This window comes from Hyperoodon ampullatus (genome assembly GCF_949752795.1).
Source record: "Hyperoodon ampullatus genome assembly, chromosome: 1".
NCBI lineage: Eukaryota > Metazoa > Chordata > Mammalia > Artiodactyla > Ziphiidae > Hyperoodon > Hyperoodon ampullatus.
The window spans coordinates 36,332,765-36,356,813 of NC_136914.1; the positions used below are offsets into that span (position 1 = coordinate 36,332,765).

Below are 24,049 nucleotides of genomic sequence, written 5' to 3' on the forward strand. Positions count from 1 at the left end.
ATCCATCTCCCCAGAGGCCAGTGGAAGAAAAAAGGAGAGTATAAAAAAGAGAGCTCTGTGTTAGAGAAAGAACTACAGGATAAACAAGTTCTGTTAAAGACAGGAATAGTTTGCAGGGAAATGTGGGCTATTCTTTACTACTGGAGATCTTTAAAAATGAGCTAATCACAGCTAGTTCTATTTTTATTGCAGGGCTGATGTGATAGCTGGTAAATGATGGCTGAATGCTGGATGATTATTTGATTTGCTGCCCTTTTAAAACTGGTCCAAATTAGATTTGTATTTAATTCATCAAGGTTTCCTCTAGGCACTTGCTCTGCCAGCATTTTCATTGGGGAAGGTAAGTTAAACCTAGGTAATTTCCTGATCTTGACAATCTTGGGAAGATGAGGATGGTCTGGGATTTCCTGAGAGAATACATTATTATGTGGTAATCTTAGTGGTATCTCTGGGTTTCACGGGAAACCAACCAACTAACCCTCAGGTCTAGAAATGATTCCAAAGGTCTCTAGGTTGAAGATTATCCACAGTCAGTTGGGACCTTGATATTATAAATTTATAAATTTTGTTTGTTCTGGTGAAACCATATTTCAGCCCAAATATAAACTAAAGAGGTCAGTAGTCCCTGAATACCATTAGTAAAACAAATACCTGAACAGATTTTTGATTTACCTCTGGGGTTTGCCAATCACACTTCAATGTTCAGATTTTCTACCTACTTCCAAAATCAAAATATGCCTTTATAGTTCATTATCTTTCATAAACATGATTTTCTAAAAATTGCTTTCCTAACTTTATCTCCAGAGACTACACACTAAAACTTAAAACTGTAGAAAGTCCTGAGGCTAGTTCATAAAAGTCAGTAAATCTCTGGACCACTGAGATTCACATACAGTTCTGTGAGGGACCTATTACTAAACTAGACAAAGTTCACTGGGGTTAAGATAATTATCAGTCTTAAATACATTAGAGGGTTTTCTCCATGTGAGAAGTATTAGTACCCTAGAAAAAGTTCTGAATTAACAGAGAAGTCAACTTGGTTGTAATTTAACTAAAGTTAATTGAGCATATAACCAGCTAAGAATTCTTTTAAAAATCACCTTCTGAGAAAACCAAAAACAAAATCTCAATAATACTTCCCACAACTAAGAAAGAAGAGTTAAATAGTATTAAGACATATAAGCCCTACTAAATGCCAGGGTTTAAAGTTCGCTTAAGAAAAGTCAATTAATACGTTACATTTGAAATCGACAACACCAATTTAAATGTAGAATCAAGAGAGGTTAAAATGGACATACGGAAAAAGAAATCTTCTTGGTTTCCCTCCATGGAAAGCGAAGGACCAATGTGCGAATTCCATTGTGAACCTCAAACACAAGGACACCTTTAGAACAGACTCCAAGCAGTATTCCCGTTTGTGACTTTTTCTCAGGGTGCACCCGGTGAAAATGAACTCCATATTCTGTCAGTCTTTGGCAGACCTGTTGGAACAATACCATAACATAACAATGCACCTTGGAAAAGGTGACTTAAAGATACAGAAGTTGTACCAATGTCATTTAATATGGAAAGGATAGTCTCTTAAACAAATGTTGCTGGAACAACTGGATATTCGTATGCCAAGAAAATAAATCTTGACCCTTACTTTAGCCAATATATGAAAATTATCCCCAAAACGATAACAGACTTAAATACAGGAGCTAAAACTAGAAAATTTAGAAAATATTTGACTGTGGGTTAGACAAAGATATCTTAGACGGGACATAAAAAGCAGGAACCGGGCTTCCCTGGTGGCGCAGTGGTTGAGAGTCCGCCTGCCGATGCAGGGGACGCGGGTTCGTGCCCCGGTCCCGGAAGATCCCACGTGCCGTGGAGCGGCTGGGCCCGCGAGCCATGGCCGCGGAGCCTGTGTGTCCGGAGCCTGTGCTCCGCAACGGGAGAGGCCACAGCAGTGAGAAGCCCGCGTACAGCAAAAAAAAAAAAAAAAAAAAAAAAGCAGGAACCACAGAAGGAAATTGCTAAACTGAAGCTTCATTAACATCAGAAATTTCTGTGCTTCAAAAGTCAATGACAGGGGCTTCCCTGGTGGCGCAGTGGTTGAGAGTCCACCTGCCAATGCAGGGGGCGCGGGTTCATGCCCCGGTCCGGGAGGATCCCACATGCTGCGGACCGGCTGGGCCCGTGAGCCATGGCCCCTGAACCTGTGCATCCAGAGCCTGTGCTCCGCAGCGGGAGAGGGAGCAGTGGTGAGAGGCCCCAGCGGTGAGAGGCCCGCGTACCACAAAAAAACAAAAAACAAAACAAAACAAAAGTCAATGACAGGAAAACAAAGGCAAGTCACAGACTGGGAGATAAGGAATCATATCTAGAATACATAAAGAATACATACTTCTCAGATACAAAATAACCAGATACAAAAATGGGCAAAGGATTTTATTAGACACATCAACAAAGAAGATACACGAACGACAAATAAACATATGAAAAGATGCTCAAAATAACAGTAATTAGGGAAATACAAATTAAAACCACAATCATAAACCACTGCTTACCTTATTTCAATAGCTAAAATGAAAAAAAAAAAGAAAACAAAACTAAACATACCCAGTGTTTTTAAGGGTGTAGAGCAACTGGAAATCCCATACGTTACTGGTAGTACTGTAAAACTGTACAACCACTTGAGAACAATTTGGCAGTTCTGCAGAAGTAACACATACACTTACCATAGATCCCAGCAAACCTAATGGTAGGTATTTACTCAAGAAAAAGAAAAATCATACGTTCATGCAAAAATGTGTATTTGAGTGTTTAAAGCAGCTTTATATCCATCAACTAAAGAAAAAATAAACAAATCATTGCATATCTGTACAACAGAAAACTCCTCAGCCATTATAAACAAACTACTATACACACCACACATGGACGAATCTCAAAAGCATTATTCTAAGTGCAAAGAACCAGACAGAGAAGACTATGCAATATATGATTCTTTAAATGAAATTCTGGAAAAGAAAAAATTATGGTGATAGAAAGCAGATCAGTATTTGCCAGAGGTTAGGAATAGGGGGGAAGGGACTGAATGGAAAGGGACATAAGGGAAATTTTTGGTGTTGGAAGTGTTATATTTTTGGCAAACTTTTTATTTAAAGGGCTAGATAGGAAACATTTTCAGCTTTGTGGGTCATATGATCTCTGTCGTAACTACTTAACCCTGCTGTTGTAGTGTGAAAGCAGATACAGACAATAGGGAAACAAATGAGCATGGCCAAGTTCCAATAAAAGCTTACTTATAAAATAGGCAGACCACAGTTTGCTAACCCTTGTTCTTTATCATGGTTGTGGAAATGGTTGCTCAACTGTATATATATTTTCAAAACTCACTGAATTGAACATTTAAAAGTGGGCAATTTTGGGCTTCCCTTGTGGTGCAGTGGTTAAGAATCTGCCTGCCAGTGCAGGGGACACGGGTTTGAGCCCTGGTCCGGGAAGATTCCGCATGCCACGGAGCAACTAAGCCCGTGTGCCACAACTACTGAAGCCCGCGTGCCACAACTACTGAAGGCTGTGTGCCTAGAGCCTGTGCTCTGCAACAAGAGAAGCCACTGCAATGAGAAGCCTGCACACCACAAGGAGTAGACCCCGCTCACCACAACTAGAGAAAGCCCCTGCGCAGCAACAAAGACCCAATGCAGCCATAAATAAATAAATGTATTTTAAAAAAAATAAAAGTGGTCAATTTTATTATATGTAAATTATACCTCAATAAAGCAGATTTACAAAAAGATATAAAAGTTTTTCAGAGGCAATATGATATATAGCAGAAGGGTAACCTTGGAAGGGTGTATTAATGAGATTTAAAAAAAAATTCTTAGGTTAGAAGAAAGATGCTCAAGCTGAAGAGAAAAGGAGTAACAGGATACATTATTAGAAGGAGAAGGGCAGCCTACTATGCATTAAGCACACTACTTATATGGGGAAAACTGAAGCTCAGAGAGGTTAAAGTACATTGTCCAAGTTTACCCAGTTGGTTGGAACAAGAATTCAAATGCAAGACTGTCTGAAAATCCCCATGCAAATTCTTTCTGCTGTGTTAATCTGTCTTCTACCTTTATTAATAAAAATATAACTTGATATTTACTTCCTACAAGTATAAACATGTAATAATCGAGGAAAAAATAAGTACATAAGGTAATGTGTTTAAAAGTAGAGTCAACTTAAAACAAAACACCCTGTCTTTCTTACCATGAATCCTAGATTAAAGGTGGTGTAAGTCTGTGAATGAAACCCCTTTACAGATATTTGTAGGGCTGGGAAACTTGGCTCCCTTCCCTTATTATGGAGCAGCAAATTTAAGGCATGCTGTTACATCCTGGGGAGCTGCAAGAGGAGAATATTCTTTTATTTTATTTTATTTTTTTGTTGGCCATGCCACAGGGCATATGGGATCTTAGTTCCCCGACCGGAATCGAACCTGCATGCCCTGCAGTGGAAGCAGGGAGTCTTAACCACTGGACCACTGGGGAAGTCCCCTCAAGAGGAGAATATTCTGAATTTTCTCTTCTCAATAGAATATTATCATATATTTGCTGTTCACATTGGAAGTTTGCATAGTAGTCTTTTCTAATCATAAATGCACTGTTATTCATCTGAGGTCTTACAGGAACATGGTGGCAGAACTGAAACTATAAATCAATTTTTCTAACCCCCTTCCCCTGTGTGAATTAGTTGGCATTAATGGAAAGACTATTTTTAGAAGATATAATTGAATCTTAAGCTTTTTAAGAAAAAACAAAGCAAAACAACTCTAGAATTAGTTTCAACTTGCCTTTCTTATCCAGACAGTCACAAAATCCAATTGTTTCTTCTTTATAATATATCTTGATTTTGAGAGTATGAAATAGGATAAAAGCATATAATCCATAGCCAGATAGATACGGGTTCAAATCATAGTTTTGCTCCACATATCAGCCACTGACTTTGGGAACATTACATTTCCTCTCTGAGCCTCAGTTCTCTCTTTTACGAGATGAGAATTAAAATACCATGGTTTTAGTCAGGAATAAGTGAGCTGAGATAAAGCATATACCATCAGTTATTGGCACCTGAGCTTTTAGATGTATGTCTTCCAACACTTCTTCCTTACTTTGAAAAAGATAGAAAGTTTATCATTTGTAATCTTGCATGCTTACCTTTAAATATTCTAACTCTGTCTCTTTTTCAGAAGCTCCCACATAGGTGTTATGCAATTTCGGTAACTCTTCTTTAATATAGGATAAATCAAGTTTCTCCATCACTCTGGGAGGTAAGTAATGCTCCAGTCTAAAATAAGACACACCGTGAACCTAAAAGGAGAGTGTTTTTGTAAGAAATTCTGTTTGCCCTCTTCCTCCTATCTTAAAGTTCTTGCCTCAACAAGAGATAAGGTACTCCTTTTATACTTCTCTCTGAGGAATGAGTTTTAGAGAAAGTACATCTGTCTTTCTCTTTTAATCAGTGAAGTAGAATGACTGAACTGATCAGCAAGCTTGAGGAGAGACTGACAATCAAAGGCCAAATGTCACTACAGTTAAGGATTAATGTTGTGAAGGATGCTGCTTGAGTGGCACAATCTCTTCTTGCTCCCTGCTTCCTCTTAGGTCCACTTGTATTCAGGTGTATTTGGCCTTGAACATGTGCTCTCCATACAGTGAGCTCTGCTGGGTTCTCAGCCTATCACTGCATTGATCCATGTGGAAGGTGGAAGACCCCTTTGATCCAGATTTGGCTGGTAACCCTTATGTTTAGTATCTGTTAGTTAGAAATAGGGAGAAGGAAGGGTAAATGCTAGATATCCCAAAACTCTGAAACAGGATAATTTTTAAACAGAAAAAAAAAGAAAGGAAGGAAGGAAGGGAGGGAGGGAGGGAGAGGGAGGCAGGGGAGAGAGAGAAAGAGTGAGTGAGAGAGAGAGAGAGAGAGAGAGAGAGAGAGAAAGAGAGAAAGAGAGAAAGAGAGAAAGAGAGAAAGAGAGAGAGAGATAAATAGAAAGAAAGAAAGAAAGAAATCCCACACTGCATGATTTGAAATAACCAATATACATGGGGAACTCGGTCATTCTGAGGCACAAAACTAGCCTCAAAAATCTCCAGATATAAACAGCAAACACCTTAACCAGGTTTAGTCTTTAATCATGCTGAGGATAAGAACACCAATGCAAAATCTGTCGTGGAGAAAAAAATAAATCCTACCTCTGGTTGATAATCCCCATACTCAGCTTGTAGAGCCAAGGATGCTAGTAATAAAGAAGTCTCATCATCACAGTGCATCCTCTCCTCCAAGATATCTTTTCGCAGCTGAAGATAATACTGATGACAGGTCAGAGTATGTCTGGGAAAACAAATACATACACAAAACATCTAGGCTTTTGATCTTGAATCTTGGGGTGATTTTTTTTTTATTGGCATGTAAGTTTAGTTGCCAAGATGGCTTATGATTAAGCATAATAAATTAATAAACTATATTAAAGGAAATACTTCTTTTATGATAAAGAAGACTTTATCATTGATCAGAATAAAATAATTCCGAATAAAATAATAAGCAATAATAAATAAGACTTTATCATTGATCAGAATAAAATAATTCAATAATAAAATAATTATTGAAAATAATTATTGAAAATAATTATTTGAAATAATTCAGAATAAAATAAATCAGTAAACTAAAGGGTCAAAACATCAGGGGCCAAAAAGAGAAACACAGACACTCTTGTGTACTCACTGTATTAGACTAACATCATCCATGAAAAATTTAATTCGAAAAAACAAAGTAAAATTAACGGAGGCTTTGCTCTTTTTCTTTGGTTCTTCTTTCCATCCCTCAGGGGCCACTTTGGTTAATTTTAGATCAGGATCAACAAAGAAATATTCATTATCTAGAACAGAATGAGAAATACTCAGATAAAATAAAAATACTTTCATGTTTTCTTTTAATTTCTTCGTTTTTTGGTCAGACTTACACAAAACAGTTTTACACCAGAATAAAACAGGATCGTTAAGAAGTATGACAGGGAATTCTGAGGCACTGCATATGGATGGGAGGCAGTATGGCTCAGTCTTCTATAAATGAGGGCATTGAAGACAGACAGATGTGGATTCAACTCCTGGCCACATCATTTACTACCTGGGTGATACTGAATAAATTATGTAACCTATCTAGACATCAATTTTCTTGACTGTAAAGTCAGGATAGTGCTAATTGCTGCTTTTTAGGGTTGTTGTAGAGATCAAATGACATAATGGTTATAAAATATTTGGTAGTTTAAAGCATGTGGCACATGGTAAGCATTCAATAAATATTAGCTATATTTGTTATAGTTGAGCTACCATTGAAACCTAGAAGGAACAATAATCATCATTTTATTTTTAGTTTTAATGTCATCATTTAACTCTTGATTCTCTCCAAATAAAAGATTAGTCAGTAAAATCTGACTTATCCAGAATGTTTAAGAAATTAGATACAAAATTAGATACAAAATTCTGACTAACTGAATATTTTTATACAGATAGTATTACATTAGTCTAAAACTGTAATTAGTAAAGTGATAGAACATCAACAGGCACTAATTGAATATTTATTGGATGACTCTACAAAATGAATTATTAGTGTTTAAGGAACAAGAATTCAATAAACTAAGTTGAAAGACATATTTCTTGTATGACAAAGATGGTGTTATCCTGATCTTGTAGGGTTTCAGGGTGATTTGATCCTTCAATTATAATTTATTGTACTTTGTTGTCAAAGCTTTTTAGGTTAAATTTTGAGGTAAACAGGAATCTGAAATATTGAAGAGTAATTTATAAATATAGTAATATTAAAGAAATATTTATTTAAACCCAGCTCCAAAGGGTTTTTAAAAAAAAAAATTCTTTAAAAAAAATTTATTTATATTTTATTTATTTTTATTTTTGGCTGCATTGGGTCTTTGTTGCTGCGTGTGGGCTTTCTCTAGTTGCAGCAAGCAGGGGCTACTCTTCGATGCAGTGCATGGGCCTCTCATTGCGGTGGCTTCTCTTGTTGCGGAGCATGGGCTCTAGGCGCATGGGCTTCAGTAGTTGTGGTGCACGGGCTCTAGAACACAGTCTCGGTAGTTGTGGTGCACGGGCTTAGTTGCTCCGCTGCATGTGGGATCTCCCAGACCAGGGCTCAAGCCCATGTCCCCTGCACTGGCAGGCGGATTCTTAACCTCTGTGCCACCAGGGAAGTCCCCAAGGGGTTTCTTATTGCTATGACAATTCTAACTGATGAACAGCAGCAGCTTCTACCGAATCTGTGTTCTGAGACCACCATGGTTGTGAACGTCACAGGTCAGTGGATGTAATGCTTAAAAAATGTGAAATGACTTATTTTCCGTCATCAACTGACAACATTTAGGAAGACACTGTTTCTAGGACAGTAAGCTGAAGAAGTTGATATGGAGATTCAGAAATAGGGTCCTGCTATATATTCAAACTCATATTAGCAGAATACTAATTTCTAGAGTATATATGTAGGCAAAATTATGGTCCCCAAAATATAACAATTAAAATCTATGTTTATATAGCCAATGCCAGAGAAAAATCTTCATGATCAGGTACAGAAGATGCTAAAAAGACACGGCTATTAAAACAATGTACCTAGTTCGGAAAAGGAAGGGAGTTCCTAACTCCTATTTCTCAATGCTGACATATCCATGTAGTTAATATTTCCCAAAAGAAGGTTAGGCAGAACAGATACAGGAAGTCGTTGTTGCTAAGTTTCCATACTATACCCTGAATTTAAAATGCCTTGGTACCTTTGAGGGTAGCTAAAGCAAACAAATGATGTTCCACTAAGCCAATATGGGCCACAAGCATATCAAACACATCTTTACATATAGTTTTGGTATCACAAGTCAGTTCCAGTTTCTGTCCACTCAGAAGCATTATGTTTACTTTTCTTCGGTTATCCTCATTCTTCCCTTTCTTGGTCTACAATTGAAAAAAATGAATGGAAGTTATCAATGTAAACATTATAAGAATTTTACTGTTTTAAAAAAATCATTACTAAAATTATTTTCTAAAAGTGACACAAAGTGGTTTTATTACTTACAAGGATAGACCGCGGTAAATCCAAAGATATAAATGGTTCAATCGTCATTTTCACAAACTCAGGGCCAAAGAAATTCTGTGAATCACAGAAGTAGAATCAATAGATTTTATCATTTATTCTAGCTCTTTCCTTGAAAGGAAAATAATGTAATAATAATAATAATAATAATAAACAACTACATGTAAGGCCACCATATTAGAACTAGTGAACTGAAACAAATGTAAAAAACTTTCAATAAAGAAGTATGGTGGAATTTGCCAAGAAGTTGTATCAGCTTCATTTTCTACCAGCAACATAAAATATAAAGCCTGGCTTTATATTGTTTTACATAAATAAAGATTTTCATTTTTTGGACTCCAGGTAGACTCAAACTCCCCCCCTCAAAAAATAGCAGTCTCAATTATTGAAGTAATATAGAGTTGTCAAGTTCACATAAGGATTTGGTTTAATAATGCTAATGTATAAAGTTATTGAACAGAATTTCATTATTTCAGAGAATGATATTCAATTTGTCCTAAAACAAGTCTTAGTTATTGGACAACATCTATTTTGATATTACAAAAGACACATCCATCTGTAATCAAGTTCTTGGAATCCTGTACTTTTTTGTTCTAATTAGTGACAACTAGGGATATTATAAGTATCACAGTCTCTGCTCCCTATTGCTGCTTCTAGTAAGAAAATAATATCTCAGGAGCTGGGGAGAGTAGAGTCCACATTCTGCATTTACTTCTTTTCAATCTACTCTTTCCCTTTACGTCTTGTATATCCAGGGTTTTCTGCCTAGAGGGGAGAATCGGTTGAAGAGATAACTTAAAACAAGTTAGACTCCAGGAGGGAGCAGCATTCAGAATAGACGGAAAAATTATGTCCAAATGGGCAAAAGGTAGAATGAACGCAGGGCTAATTTTTAGGCCAAAGGCAGGTGGTGTGTCGGCGGGGGGCGAGCTTTTGTGCATGCATGTGTTTGAACTAATGGGGGTTACTGGAGTTTTATTTTTGTTGGTTTCTTCTTTGCATTTCACTGTACAGTTCATTTGGTTGCTTGATGTGGGAATTCTATCCAACAGCCAGGTGTGGAACATGTGACAGGTACCATTTAAGTAAAAGTTTAACAGTAAGCATTTGTTAATACTCAACGAACCAGTAGGACAGATTTTAAATGAGAATAGAAACAGAGTAGAAGGAATGACAATAGTCTGCCATGGAAAACACAGAATTTGATACAGATCAAATAAGGCAATAGAGTATGAACATTAAAAATTTGTCTGCATCAAAAATAATACAGAAAAAAAAGAACTAAAAACTTATGTTTGGGGAAATAACATTAGTTCAATTGTGAAATTGTTCCTCCTAATACTAGTACTATTTTCAGCCTCAAAAATATAGCCTTCCTACTCTTTTTATTTTACTTATTTATTTATTTGGCTGCACTGCACGGCTCTCAGGATCTTAGTTCCCCCACTAGGGATCGAACCTGGGCCCCCTGCAGTAGAAGAGTGGAGTCGCAACCACTGGACCTCTAGGGAATTCCCCTTTCCTGCTCTTTTTTTTTTTTAGAAAAAACACTATGTGGTCCTTCAATGACCAATAGTTCAAATTCTCTAGTCATTGATATAGCATGATGAAGAAAGCAGACACTGACTGACTGAAAGGAAACACAGGTTTTTAGTGAGATGACACATAACAGTGGCATACTATAAAGGTACAGACTCTCTAATGAGCCAAAGTTCTGCATTAGCTCTCTGAAACTACAATTTTAGAAAAAGATGTGTATATATGGTGCCTTTTATGCTTTATATGGGCCTTTAATTATTGGAAGCCCATGCTATCCTGCCTATTGCTTAATTTTGACAAATGTATTGGTTATAATGATAAACTGATGAAGCCTTATTGAATTTCTTCCCTTCGGCTTGAAATAAATTCAGTTGTATTTTATTGGAATCTAATAACTTTAAAATTAGACACTGTCTGGGCTTCCCTGGTGGCGCAGTGGTTGAGAGTCCGCCTGCTGATGCAGGGGACATGGGTTCGTGCCCCGGTCCAGGAAGATCCCACATGCCATGGAGCGGCTGGGTCCGTGAGCCATGGCCACTGAGCCTGTGCGTCCGGAGCCTGTGCTCCACAATGGGAGAGGCCACAACAGTGAGAGGCCTGCATATCTCAAAAAAAAAAAGACACTGTCTTATAAATTACAACCCAATTCCACATTTTAAAAATTAGCATAATGAGACACAAAGTAGTTTAAAAATGTACATAAAGACATATTATTAGAAATTGAATTATTAGAAACTGAATCCAAGTCTTCTAATTTGTAGTTCAGTGTAATTTTCACCATGCAATACTGTTTCTTCTCCTTAGAAGACTATGAGGAAAATTTGAATTCTATCAATTTCAGGGTATACAAATATGCTTTTAGGAAGATTCTTTGAAATAAGCAAGAAAACCCAAAACAGAATAAGATAATATACTTTCTTAGTGTAGGACTAAAAAGAGGAATTGTATTGTTGTAAAGGAACAATACAAATGAGATACTGCCTCATCTATCAAATTGGTGATAATAATAAAAAAATGATAATATCAGAGTCAGTAAGAATATGGTGAAAACATACATGATCAGAGGAAACATAAATTGGAAGAAACTTTTAAAGGGCAATTTGACAATATGTATAAAATGTCTTAAAAGGTATTTGCCTTTGACTTGGCTATTCTACTTGGAGGAAGTTATCTGCAAAGATTTAGCTATAAGGATGTTTATAGCAATTACAAATTAGAAACATTTTAAATGTCCAATAGCTGGAAACTGATTAAATAAATTATGGTACACAGTACGTTCACATAATGGAGTACTTTACAGCCCTTAACAATAGTATTATAAAAGTTGTAAAATGTTCGTGATATTTTATATGAGAAAAAACTACGTTCATTTTGAGCTTATGCTTATAAAATATAGAGGATATATATTGAAAGAAAAATAAACCAACTAAACACATAAAAGAAAAATTCCCCACAGACACAAGATTTGTTCTTTCTTATCTTTGGATATTGTAATATGAGGATATGATGCTTGGAGATAATGCAGTCATCCTTTAACTATAAAGAGAATTACTGTCAAAATTCTGAGAATGGCAGAGCAGAAAGATGGAATGTGCTTGATAGCATTCTTGAGCTTCTGAACCACCTCTGAACTCTCTATCTCTGATCTTCTTGGTTTGTGAGATAAAAAATTTCTTAATATTAAAAAACAATCCCCCACAATACTGAATAAAGCCAGTTGACTACTCTAACTCCATCTAATGTTTTTTTAAAAATGAAATCATGAAAACAGCTAAATATTTATTTTAGTATCAACCAACAAGATATTTAACACCAGTGGAAACTAATATGAGATTTCAATTTTAACTACAGGCAACCTATAGGATATCTATAGAATTTTTTTTTTTTTTTTTTTTTTCAGTACACGGGCCTCTCACTGCTGTGGCCTCTCCCGTTGCGGAGCACAGGCTCTGGACGCGCAGGCTCAGCGGCCATGGCTCACGGGCCCAGCCGCTCCACGGCATGTGGGATCCTCCCGGACCGGGGCACGAACCCGTGTCCCCTGCATCAGCAGGCGGGCTCTCAACCACTGTGCCACCAAGGAAGCCCCTAGAATTTTTTTAAAGTACTTTGTATAACATTTCAAACTGAGGCTAAGTTTAGGTGCAGTAACCTGAGGATCAACTTACTCTTAGTTTTCTTTGGGTCATGGCTGTTTCTAGGGCCATTTCTCTTAAGGGATCCCTGGTGTTGTCAAGCATGGAAGCTTTGAGTGTGTCTCCTGGATACAGGTTCAGTCGAGACTGTCTAAGGGCCATTCTGGCTTGCAGCTGCATCATTTCTTCTTCTTGCCGTTTTAGCATAATCTCTTGATTAATTAAGTTGCCTTCAAGGGGTGTTTCATATTGTCTGCTATACAGAAGAGAAAAGTAAGGTTTGGGAAGAAAACAATTACTTTAAGTCTAATCAAGAAAAAGTCATGTTAAGTAAGGTATCAAGAATGTAAACAAATTTTATTTTTTCATTTCAGAAGAACCCTTGCAGTAACATTTCAGTCCTATTTTTAATATATTAATATAGTACGGTGCCCCACTTGTAGGTAGATCTACATCCTTCACCTCTTCTCTTAACATCCCAGCATCTTCTGAAAACTGCTTCCCCTGCAGTTCTCTCAGATCGGGGCTGTTTTATTCTCATAATCTTGCACCAGTGGGCTGGGACATGCGATAGAGATTCCCCGTGATTTTTATTTCAGCTTCCAGATCATTGCTGGCCCCTCCTCCAAGAGCTCCCAGCTTCCCTGAAGTACATGCTATGAACTCACACCATCCACTGCTCTGCTTTGCTCTATACATTGTCCTGTGGTCAACTCCCCCTTATTCATGAAAGATTTAAGTGGCTGACTCAGTGGTCTTCACCACTACTGCTGTCATCATTCGTGGTGGTGTGACAGAGATTGAAGAGTGCTCCAACACCCTGGCCTCCTCCACCTCAGCCAGCAATCTACACCCACGGTTATGCTGGCTATTAATAATAACTGCACCACCTCTAAAATTTCCTATTTCTATCTTTCAATATCCTCTCTATCTAATCTCCTTATTTTTTCTAGCTTACTTCCTCTTACACTCCCCTTCAAATAATTCACCAACTTTATCAGGAATTTTAGTCCATTGACTCTACCACTTTCTCTCTATTAACCCTCTCTTGCCCTTACACTGCTTGAATTCTAAGGCCCATCATTAAAATCATTCCTTTGCATACGACCTCAACTCTCATGAAACTGCAGAACCATGCTGACTGATCTCAGTGGGTTCTTAGTACTGCCTGGTGATTAATTTTCTTAGAGAACTATTTCATATTTTCTTCCTTGTCTTTTCCTTTCAAAGCTCCAATACTTTCTCCCTCGTCTCCTCTCAACTGATGAATTTTCCTCAGTTTTCTTGGTGAAATAAGGAGCAATCAGGAAATAACTTCCTTATCCTTCTACCACTGGACTTTCCAAATCTACATCCGTATGTTCTGCTATCTTTTTCTGTTACAACGGATGGATCTCCTGCACACGTATACAGGCGTCAAACCTCTACCATGCATGGGATTCCAGCCCTCTCTCCCACCCAAAGACTTCGCTCCTGCAAGTACCCTCTCACATGCATCACTAGTCTCATGCACTAGGTTATTCTCATTAGCATACAAACATGCTGTACTATTTTCTACTTAGAACAAAAAAATCCTCCTTTGGTTCCACATCCCCTTTCAGATTCTGTCTCATTTTTCTGCTGTCTTTTAGAGTAAATTTCTTCAAAACTGCTCTTTAAATTTTATCTGCACTTCATCTCCCACTCTCTCTTGGACTCAGACCAATAGTTTGAGTCCTTACCATTTCACCAAAACTAGTCACAAAAATGACTACCTTCTGTGTTACCAAAGTCAAAGGATAATTCTTAGTTTGCATCTTACTTGACCTCTAAGCACCATATAACATATAGCTGCTTAATCATTCCTCTTCTTAAACATCTGACTTCTGGGAAACCATGTTCTTTTTATTTTCCTTCTACTTCACTGGCTCCTCCCTCTCAGTCTCTTTTGCTGGATCCTCCTTCATTTCTAATCTCTTAATGTTAGACTGCAACAGTGCTCAGACCTCCAGATTTTTCTAGTCTCCATAGTCTTCATAGCTACCTGATCTTATGTAGTCATCTAGTCTTAATTATCTTACATTCCCGTAACTCCAGGCTCTCCCCTGAATTCTAATTCTACTCACCTGCCTAAGTGAGTGTTCTACTTGGATGTTAACATGCATCTTTAACCTAACATGTCTAAAACCAAATTCTTGATACTTTTTCCTTACGAGCAACCTTCTCTCAGTCACTCACTGGTTGCTTAGGACACAACTTGGAGTCATTCTTGATTCCTCTTACAAATCCCACATCTGAATGACCAGCAAATCCTGCAGGGCACAACCTTGAAGAAATCTATATTTGAATCTTCTCTACCACTAGCAACCTAGTCTGTGCTGTATGCAGCTCAAATGGAGTACTGTAATTGCCTCCTAACTGGTCGTTTACTCCTGCAATCTGTTCTTCACAGAACAGATCAATCCCATTAAAATGTAAATTAGATCATGGCTCTCTATGCTCTCAACCATCCAATGGCTTCCCATTACACTTAGATTCTAACATCTGAAGTGCTCACCTTAGCTTTTGAGGTCTGATATGATTTGGGTCCTGGTTACCATCCACTCTGCACTTCACTCATTCTGCTGCCTTCTGTGTTATGCTGCCCTTCCTGCTATTCCTCTAACATGGACATATCTCCCCTACCTCAGGGCCTCTGCTCTTGCTGTTCCTTTTGTCTGGAACTCTCTTCCCGTGATATCTGCATGTTTTACTTCCTTGTTGCAAATAGTTTTCTTTTCAAATGTCGCCACTTGGGAGAGGCCTCCTCTGATCACCCTACCTATGTAAACTAGAATTTGGACATCACACCCCTGTAGTTTCTATCCCTTTAGCCTGATTTATTTTTCTTCCAAGCACCATCACACTCTGATGGTGCATTACTTACTTGTTTTTTCAGTGGTTTACTGGCTATCCCTCAGCACTAGAAAATCTCTTGAGGGACTTCTTGATCTTGTTCATGACTCCATCTCCAGTACCTATAAGTGCCCAGTACATGGCAGGTACTCAATAATCATTTGTTGCGCAAATGATTGAACATGATTTTATGGCTCACTCTCACTTTAATGGGGTCAAGGAAAATGGTAAGAATTTGAATCTTTACATTTTAACTCACACCTGTCATTTTCATCAAATATATTAGCCTTCTTGTTCAAACTATTTTATACCAGAGCTACAAACAGGTAGCAAAAAATGACTGATCATCACTTTATCTGGCCCAACACAATATCTGGTAGAAATTCCTATAAAGACTGAAATGTTTGAGAGGCAAAAAACAAACAAACTAAACAGACAAAACAAACGAACAGGGACTTCCCTGGTGGCGCAGTGGTTAAGAATTCCCCTGCCAATGCAGGGGACACAGGTTCGAGCCCTGGTCCGGGAAGATCCCACATGCCGCAGAACTAGGCCCATGAACCACAACTACTGAGCCTGCACTCTAGAGCCCGTGCTCCACAACAAGAGAAGCCACTGCAATGAGAAGCCCACGCACCACAAGGAAGAGTAGCCACCACTCACCGCAACTAGAGAAAGCCCGCACACAGCAATGAAGACCCAATGAAGGAAGGAAGGAAGGAAGGACGGAAGGAAGGACGGAAAGAAAGAAAGAAAAAGAAAAATGAACAAAAACCTCAGAAAACCTAGATGATTTAGGAATGAATAAATAGGTTCTTTTGAGACAGAAAAAATGGTTACATCATTAAGCAGATAGGCACAGAAGCAGTAGGAATTGCACTATGTATAAATCGTACTTCAAAAGTTAACACAGAAAAAAACTTAGAGTTGCTCTTTGGAAAACAGCTTTGAATATCTTTTTTTGGTCACTGAAAGACACTTTTGATAGCTCAAAATCCAAAAATTACTCATTCTTCTGGATCTGACTCATAACTTCCTGTTAATCTCCCCCCACCCACTATGATACAAATCAATAGCACTGTCTGGATCTGTTTTTCCATTTCATTCTAGCTAAAGAAGTGGAAATTCTATAAAGAAGCAGGCAACATGTCTAAATACAGAACTATTTATAGATCTCACAAATATGTGACCTAAAGAACAAACAGAACCTCCCGATTAAGTACCAGCATGTTAAGGATATTATCAGAAGCCTTTGTACACATACAGAAAACTCTGCACTTGAATAAGGAATCTAGACAATACTTTAGTTAATGTGTTTTTCCTTGGGCAGAAAGAAGAGATGGGGTACTCTAAAAGAAGTAGAGTTTAGCACCTTACATTAAATGTAATAAATACGCAGACCTGACAATCTACTCCTCCTTGAAATATTTTTTTTTCACCTATAACTTTATCTAATACAGATGCTGTGAACACTATGTTGTGTTTTTTACCCTCTTAAAGTGTGAAATAAAAGGTAGCTTATCACTAAATTACAATTTGATGAGCTAAGGCCTCAATGTTAATGTTTCCTAAAATTAAACCGGAAACAGTCAAAACTAAGATTCTCTTATAATGCTGACGCTTTTAGGTACCTTATCAAGAAAATTGAAATAAGACTCACAAAATGGTTCAATTTTGTTTGGAGGAATATGTATTTTAAATAACTAGCAAACTGACTATAAAATCAATCAACCAGATTGGGAGTTTGGGATTGACATGTACACACTGTTATATTTAAAATAGATAACCAACAAGGACCTACTGTAAAGAAAAAAACGGAAAAAAAAATCAATCAATCAACACATAATCCCAGCAATTCTTCCCGTTGTTATCTTTACTCCTACTTCTGATTAAGTTAAAAGGGCATCATATTAACTGTTTATAAGTTTTCTCCAAATTACATATATAGAGAAGAGTGACTTCCTCAATTCAACACAGAGCTTAGTGCAATTCAACATTTGCTTTGTATGGCTGGTCATCCCAAAACAGTTTTGCTTCTTTAACAAAATTATGTAATATCAAGCACAGATCTGTCTTTGTCTCTTACCTCTTTGGTCAAAATTACCAAAACAGTAATCACAAATACTATTACCACAATGGGGTCATAAAAATAGAAAATGTTATTATGCAAAGATCATACCACTTTAGGTAAATGAATACTTATTAGAGCTTTCCTCAAAGAAAGTGTCATAAACTACCTTTTTTTTTAAGATTTTTTTTGATGTGGACCATTTTTAAAGTCTTTATTGACTTTGTTACAATGTTGCTTCTATTTTATGTTTATGTTTATGTTATGGAGGTTTTCTGGCCTCCAGGCATGTGGGATCTTAGATCCCCATCCAGGGATTGAACCTGTACCCCCTGTGTTGGAAGGCAAAGTCTTAACCATTGGACTGCCAGGGAAGTCCCTCACAGACTATTTTAAAAGGAACAAGAGGGAAGAGAAAAACACACAAGTTTCATAAAAACTGGAATATTAAGGAATAATTTTAGTGCAATGTAATTACTTGGAGTCTAAACCCTGGATAAATTGTCTGCTTTAATCACATGGCTAGGGTTACCTGGTCTATTAATAGTTTACAGGTATGAAACAGTGTCTGCCAAAATTAATCAACTAAGGGGCAAGTTTTTGTTAATTTTCAAATGATTCTTTTGTGTATAACGGCACTTGAACTAAATGAACTGATATCAAATTTAAGAGGATTCCTGTCGGTTGTGAGTAGAATTTGGAAGCAACCTCTTGTTCTCTAATATCACATTATGAATTTCAAATTCATGCTTAACATTAATAATATGCTTCTGTTCACGTAAGGAACCTGTACACACCTGCAAAAGATACACATAAATATATTCACTACTGATTTGACACTTTTCAGTTCAAACAAAGTAAATCAATCCATGCCTATAATACCACCATTCTAACCCTAGCACAAGAATAATACACAACACCTTATAAGAAACCTGAGTATTTCAGGATGAAAATGAACTCTAAACAGCCCGAAGTGGGCTTTAAAAAATACAAGATGACTTCTTTTAAGCCAGGAAAGATGTAGTGAAAAATTAACTTTTTACATAATAGGTTATTCAGTAGTAACCTATTAATTATTCATTCAACAAATAATACTCACTGAAAGCCTGTTTGTTGAGCCCATTCAACCTCGAAAGAAGTATTATTCTCTTAGAAATCAAAGTTTACTATCTTCTCACAGATGTTTAATGCCGTGCCTTCAGAACTTCCTTACTGTTAATAAGTTATTTTATATTCATGTTAATTTAAAAAATCAAGCACAAACTATAAATAATCAGGGCCAATTCTAATTTTAAAAGATTCCAATAACTCAAACTACTGTAACATCTTTTACATAATTGAATGAATTTGCAAGAACTTAAAGAGGAGGAAAAGGAAAAGAAAAATGGAGAAAACAGAGGAAAAAGAATAATTTTTAAAAATTCTCCTTGATTCTAACAAAGAAAAAAAAAACACCAGCAACAGGAAATATATTATCATTTTTTACATACCTTGGTCTCTGTGACTGGCCTTGACTTGGGGTTTCATCTACCCCTGGGAGACCACTGTTGGACTCAAATCTCTTTGACACTTCACTTTTTCTCACTAATTGTGAATGAAACAAAAATAGTACAATTGATAAAAATATCAAGTAATCTTATTTAAAACTCAAGCATTCAGCAGACACATAAGATAATTTTTACAAATCATATTCATGTAATCAAATTAGTGACAATGTCAATAAACTCTTTAGAGATAAGTCATGTTATTTTGAAAACAATTATTTTCTCTACTACGAAAATGACTACACTGCTATTTGATGAAACTGCTATCAAGTTCCTATAATACTGTTAAAATGAGTAAATGGAAGTTTTTTATAATTAAAAATTTTTATATAGAATTATTCTTTTGACACCTTATATCTCAACACTACTGAAAGAGAAGAACAATCATGGTTTCTTAAGAACATTTTGCTTGTTCAGATCCCTCTCACCTTTTCTGAAATCTGATTCAGAGGAAATAATAGATGGACTTTCACTGGAGGTACTAAAGGTATCACCGTGGTAAGTTTTGTATCTTCGAATTGGTTCTGAAAGGATTAAAACATAAACATTAGAAAGCAAACTCATTAGCTGTTCCACACAAATCAAATAAGGCACTAAATTTATTCTTGTGAGACTAGAACATTTTTATACATCGCTTTAAATTTAATAATGGATAGGTGGTATTCAAAAATGTGACTACAGTTTTGAGGCAGTTTGGCCTACAGGTTAAGAGCCTGGACTCCGAAGGTAGATTTGCTAGGGTTTGAATCTCAGCTCCAGTACTTACCAGGTGCATGACTTTAGGAAGGTATTTAACCTTCCTGCGACTCTTCTTCAACTGAAAAGAGGGTATAATAGTAGTGTGCATCTCATAGGGTTGTTGTGAGCATTAAATGAGTTAATATATGCAGAGCTCTTAGAATACAGTGTATGCTATAGAAACATCATTCTTTGCACTAGGTGCTATGAGGATGGAAAATCCAAAGACACAGTCCCAAGCTCAAATAATTTAAAATGCAGAAGTACAAAATACTTAAGACGGGACATGTGGGGACGGGGTGGGGGCAGGGTGAGCTGTGTAGGGATGTACGGTGTGTGCTCTGTATCGGGGGGGCAGAACTCCACTAAAATCTAAATTCCACCTTCTAAATGTTTCTGACTCACCCCTCTTCTTTGTACTCATGATCACTATCATAGATGACTATTCAGCTCAAGCCTGGACTACTTCATGTGTCCTAGATTCCCCTCTCTGCAGTCTTGCTTTCTTGCTTTTCTCGTATTATAATGCACATTACAAAGAGTGAACTTTCCAGAAATGAAAATCTGAGCATAATACTGTATTTCTTAAACTTCTTCAAACTAGAGTCTTCAAGATACAGTTTAGTATCTCCTTAGCTTAGTATTCAAAGCCTTTCCATAAGCTGGTCCCTGACTACATTTATAGCAGTGGCTCTTCATATTCTGAAGCCATAGGTTCTTACTTGCTAGAATCAGATGAAAAGCATAGACCTCGCTTCTCTGCCTGCCTGCCCAAAGCACACTGAAATACACAAACATTGAAACAGAACTTTAAAAACTCAATCCAGGTAGAACCCTTGTTCCAGGGCATCATCACCATCCACTTCTCCAAATTTTGCACTTGTGTTACTGAATTTACAGATAACCAAAAGCATATAAACTTTTAGATTCTTTCCTGAAAGATACTTTCCCTGCTAGAAATGACTTTCCTCCCCTTTTCTTTTCTTTTTTTTTTTTTTTTTTTTGCGGTATGTGGGCCTCTCACTGTTGTGGCCTCTCCCGTTGCGGAGCACAGGCTCCGGACGCGCAGGCCCAGCGGCCATGGCTCACGGGCCCAGCCGCTCCACGGCATGTGGGATCTTCCCGGACCGGGGCACGAACCCGTGTCCCCTGCATCGGCAGGTGGACTCTCAACCACTGCGCCACCAGGGAAGCCCCTCCCCTTTTCTTTTGAATACTTTTTCTTTTTCCTTTAAGAGAAGCCTTAAAGGAAAAAAAATCTTTCATGTCCACAAAGGCTGAGATAGATATTGCTTCTTGTACTTTCATATTGCCTTATGCTTAAAAAATTGTGACGCTTCCACTGCCTAATATTGATAGTTCTTTCTCTACTTGTTTGTTTACCAAAATTATAAACTCTGACAAAAAGGACTGTGTCTTTTTCAGATATACCTCTAGTATCTAGCAAGTGTCTGATGCATAGCAAGCACAAAATAAGTATTTTCTGAGTAAATATGAATGAATGAATGAAAAGATGAATATATGTGATACACAAAGGTCACTGATGACCTTTAAGAGGACTATTTCCATTGCACAGACAGGTGAGAGACCAAATCAGACTAAATGATAGTAAATTGAGAAAATGAGTAACATTATTCTTTCAAGGAGTTTGAGGGTTTGAGAAAGAAAAAAGATTTTAAAAAATAAACTAAATGAGACTAGATGAGTTATTAGGGTCTTTTTGGAAGAGTGAAATGTCTGAGGATGTTTTTAGGCAGTGGATAATAAATCTGTAGATGGAAGGAGATTGCAAATGATAGTGGGGAAAACTGATGGAAAAATGTGAAGGAACCAGGAGGAGGAGATGGGAAAAAACCAACATACATGGGATGGTTAAGTTAGCAGGGAGGAAGAACCTTTCCTTCCTAAGAGAAAGAAATGATGAACAAAGGAAAGAGTGAAAATACAGAGGGAACCCCAAGATACTCATCAGAAATTTGCCATACTCCTGGTAATAAAAGTAAATCACGGGCTTCCCTGGTGGCGCAGTGGTTGAGAGTCTGCCTGCCGATGCAGGGGACACAGGTTCGTGCCCCGGTCCGGGAAGATCTCACATGCTGCGGAGTGGCTGGGCCCATGAGCCATGGCCGCTGAGCCTGCGTGTCCGGAGCCTGTGCTCCGCAACGGGAGAGGCCACAACAGTGAGAGGCCCGCGTACCGCAAAAAAAAAAAAAGGAAATCACTTCCTGAGAAGAGTAAAGAAATTCTGCTGTGAAGAAAGTTTTGAGTCAGCAAAAAAAAAAAAAAAAAAAAAAAAAAAAAAACCCATGAAAGCTTTTATGTTACAGTGAGAGTTTAGATTAGGCTAGAATGCATGAATTTTATTGGAACCAATCAGAATGGTTTTGTGGCTTTTTCTAGGCACTAGAGAAAGCAGACCATGGGAAATACCTAGAACTGAGGAGTGATATGGGATTCATGGTAGCAGATAATCAAGGTATGTGAGGGTTTCTTTTTTACTAGTTTGCAAACTTGAGGACAGGTACTTTACAAAATGAATTATTCCCTTGTGCTAGGAGGTGTTTAACAGAGATTGTTAAAAGAAAAGAGATGAATAAACGAATGAAATAGTTAAATGGCACCACAGAAACCAGGCTGGAAACCAGGATGGAAATGATGCGCTGGAAAAATTGGGAGCTCATGCTGAGGCAAAGGATAGGAGCAATGCTGGGAAGAGTTGAAGGATAAATGACTGGCCATGGACTTGACAGACAGCAAGTTGTGTATTGTTCTTATAACAATGTTTACCAGGAGAAGCATGCACAATATAGAAGACTCCTACTTTGTCCAGTTTTGTATACAGTGAACATAAGTATCAAATAATACTATAATTAATAAAAAGAGTTTTGGAATTGAAAATCCAAGTATGTACCAGAACTTAAAAAAAAATGATTCCGGGGCTTCCCTGGTGGCACAGTGGTTGAGAGTCCGCCTGCCGATGCAGGGGACACGGGTTCGTGCCCTGGTCCGGGAGGATCCCACATGCCGCAGAGCGGCTGGGCCCATGAGCCATGGCCGCTGAGCCTGCGTGTCCGGAGCCTGTGCTCTGCAACAGGAGAGGCCACAGCAGTGAGAGGCCCGCGTACCGCAAAAAAAAAAAAAAAAGATTCCATTCTACCACAGGGAAGTCTCATGGTAAAATAAATGATTAAAATAAAACTCCTCTCCAGGACTTCCCTGGTGCCACAGCCTGCCAATGCAGGGGACACGGGTTTGAGCCCTGGTCCGGGAAGATCCCACATGCCACGGAGCAACTAAGCCTGTGCGCCACAACTACTGAGCCTGCTCCCTACAGCCCGTGAACCACAACTACTGACCCCGCACGCCACAACTACTGAGGCCTGCGCACCACAACTACTGAGCCCATGCGTCTAGAGCCCGTGCTTTGCAACAAGAGAAGCCACCGCAATGAGAAGCCTGTGCACCGCAGTGAAGAGTAGCCCCTGCTCGCTGCAACTAGAGAAAAGCTCAAGCGCAGCAACAAAGACCCGACGTAGCCAAAAAAAAAAAATGTGGGCTTCCCTGGTGGCACAGTAGTTAAGAACCCGCCTGCCAATGCAGGGCACACAGGTTCGAGCCCTGGTCCGGGAAGATCTCACATGCCGCAGAGCAACTAAGCCCGTGCACCACAACTAATGAGCCTGCACTCTAGAGCCCGCGAGCCACAACTACTAAAGCCCGCATGCATAGAGCCCATGCTCCACAACAAGAGAAGCCACCGCAATGAGAAGCCTGTGCACTGAAATGAAGAGTGGCCCCCGCTCGCCATGACTAAAGAAAAGCCTATGCACAGCAACAAAGACCCAACGCAGCCAAAAGTAAAAATAAAAAAAAAAAATAAAAATGCATTAAAAAAATTCCTCTGGTTTAAGATGAACGTGATTTGAAAGGATTGTAGAAGATGTCAAACAACAGTTTTATCTAATTTATTTATTAGTTTTATCTAATTTAAATGTAATGAACATAGTTAAATGGTTATGTAAGAAGAA

The 24,049-nt window shown here is 38.0% G+C and overlaps 1 protein-coding gene across 2 annotated transcripts in view; it reads right to left on the reverse strand.

Moving 5' to 3' along the window:
* Nucleotides 1-24,049, reverse strand: part of PTPN13 (protein tyrosine phosphatase non-receptor type 13) — a gene marked incomplete at its 5' end in the record, with an annotated part of 165,821 nt that overhangs the window by 79,775 nt on the left and 61,997 nt on the right. For both annotated transcript variants that reach the window (XM_079712031.1, XM_079712030.1), the window contains 9 exons: nucleotides 1,299-1,481; nucleotides 5,190-5,342; nucleotides 6,228-6,366; nucleotides 6,757-6,910; nucleotides 8,810-8,984; nucleotides 9,106-9,180; nucleotides 12,831-13,053; nucleotides 19,230-19,323; nucleotides 19,712-19,807. In XM_079712031.1, the coding sequence (XP_079568157.1) occupies nucleotides 1,299-1,481; nucleotides 5,190-5,342; nucleotides 6,228-6,366; nucleotides 6,757-6,910; nucleotides 8,810-8,984; nucleotides 9,106-9,180; nucleotides 12,831-13,053; nucleotides 19,230-19,323; nucleotides 19,712-19,807 (1,292 nt within the window). The remainder of the gene's footprint in view (nucleotides 1-1,298; nucleotides 1,482-5,189; nucleotides 5,343-6,227; nucleotides 6,367-6,756; nucleotides 6,911-8,809; nucleotides 8,985-9,105; nucleotides 9,181-12,830; nucleotides 13,054-19,229; nucleotides 19,324-19,711; nucleotides 19,808-24,049) is intronic.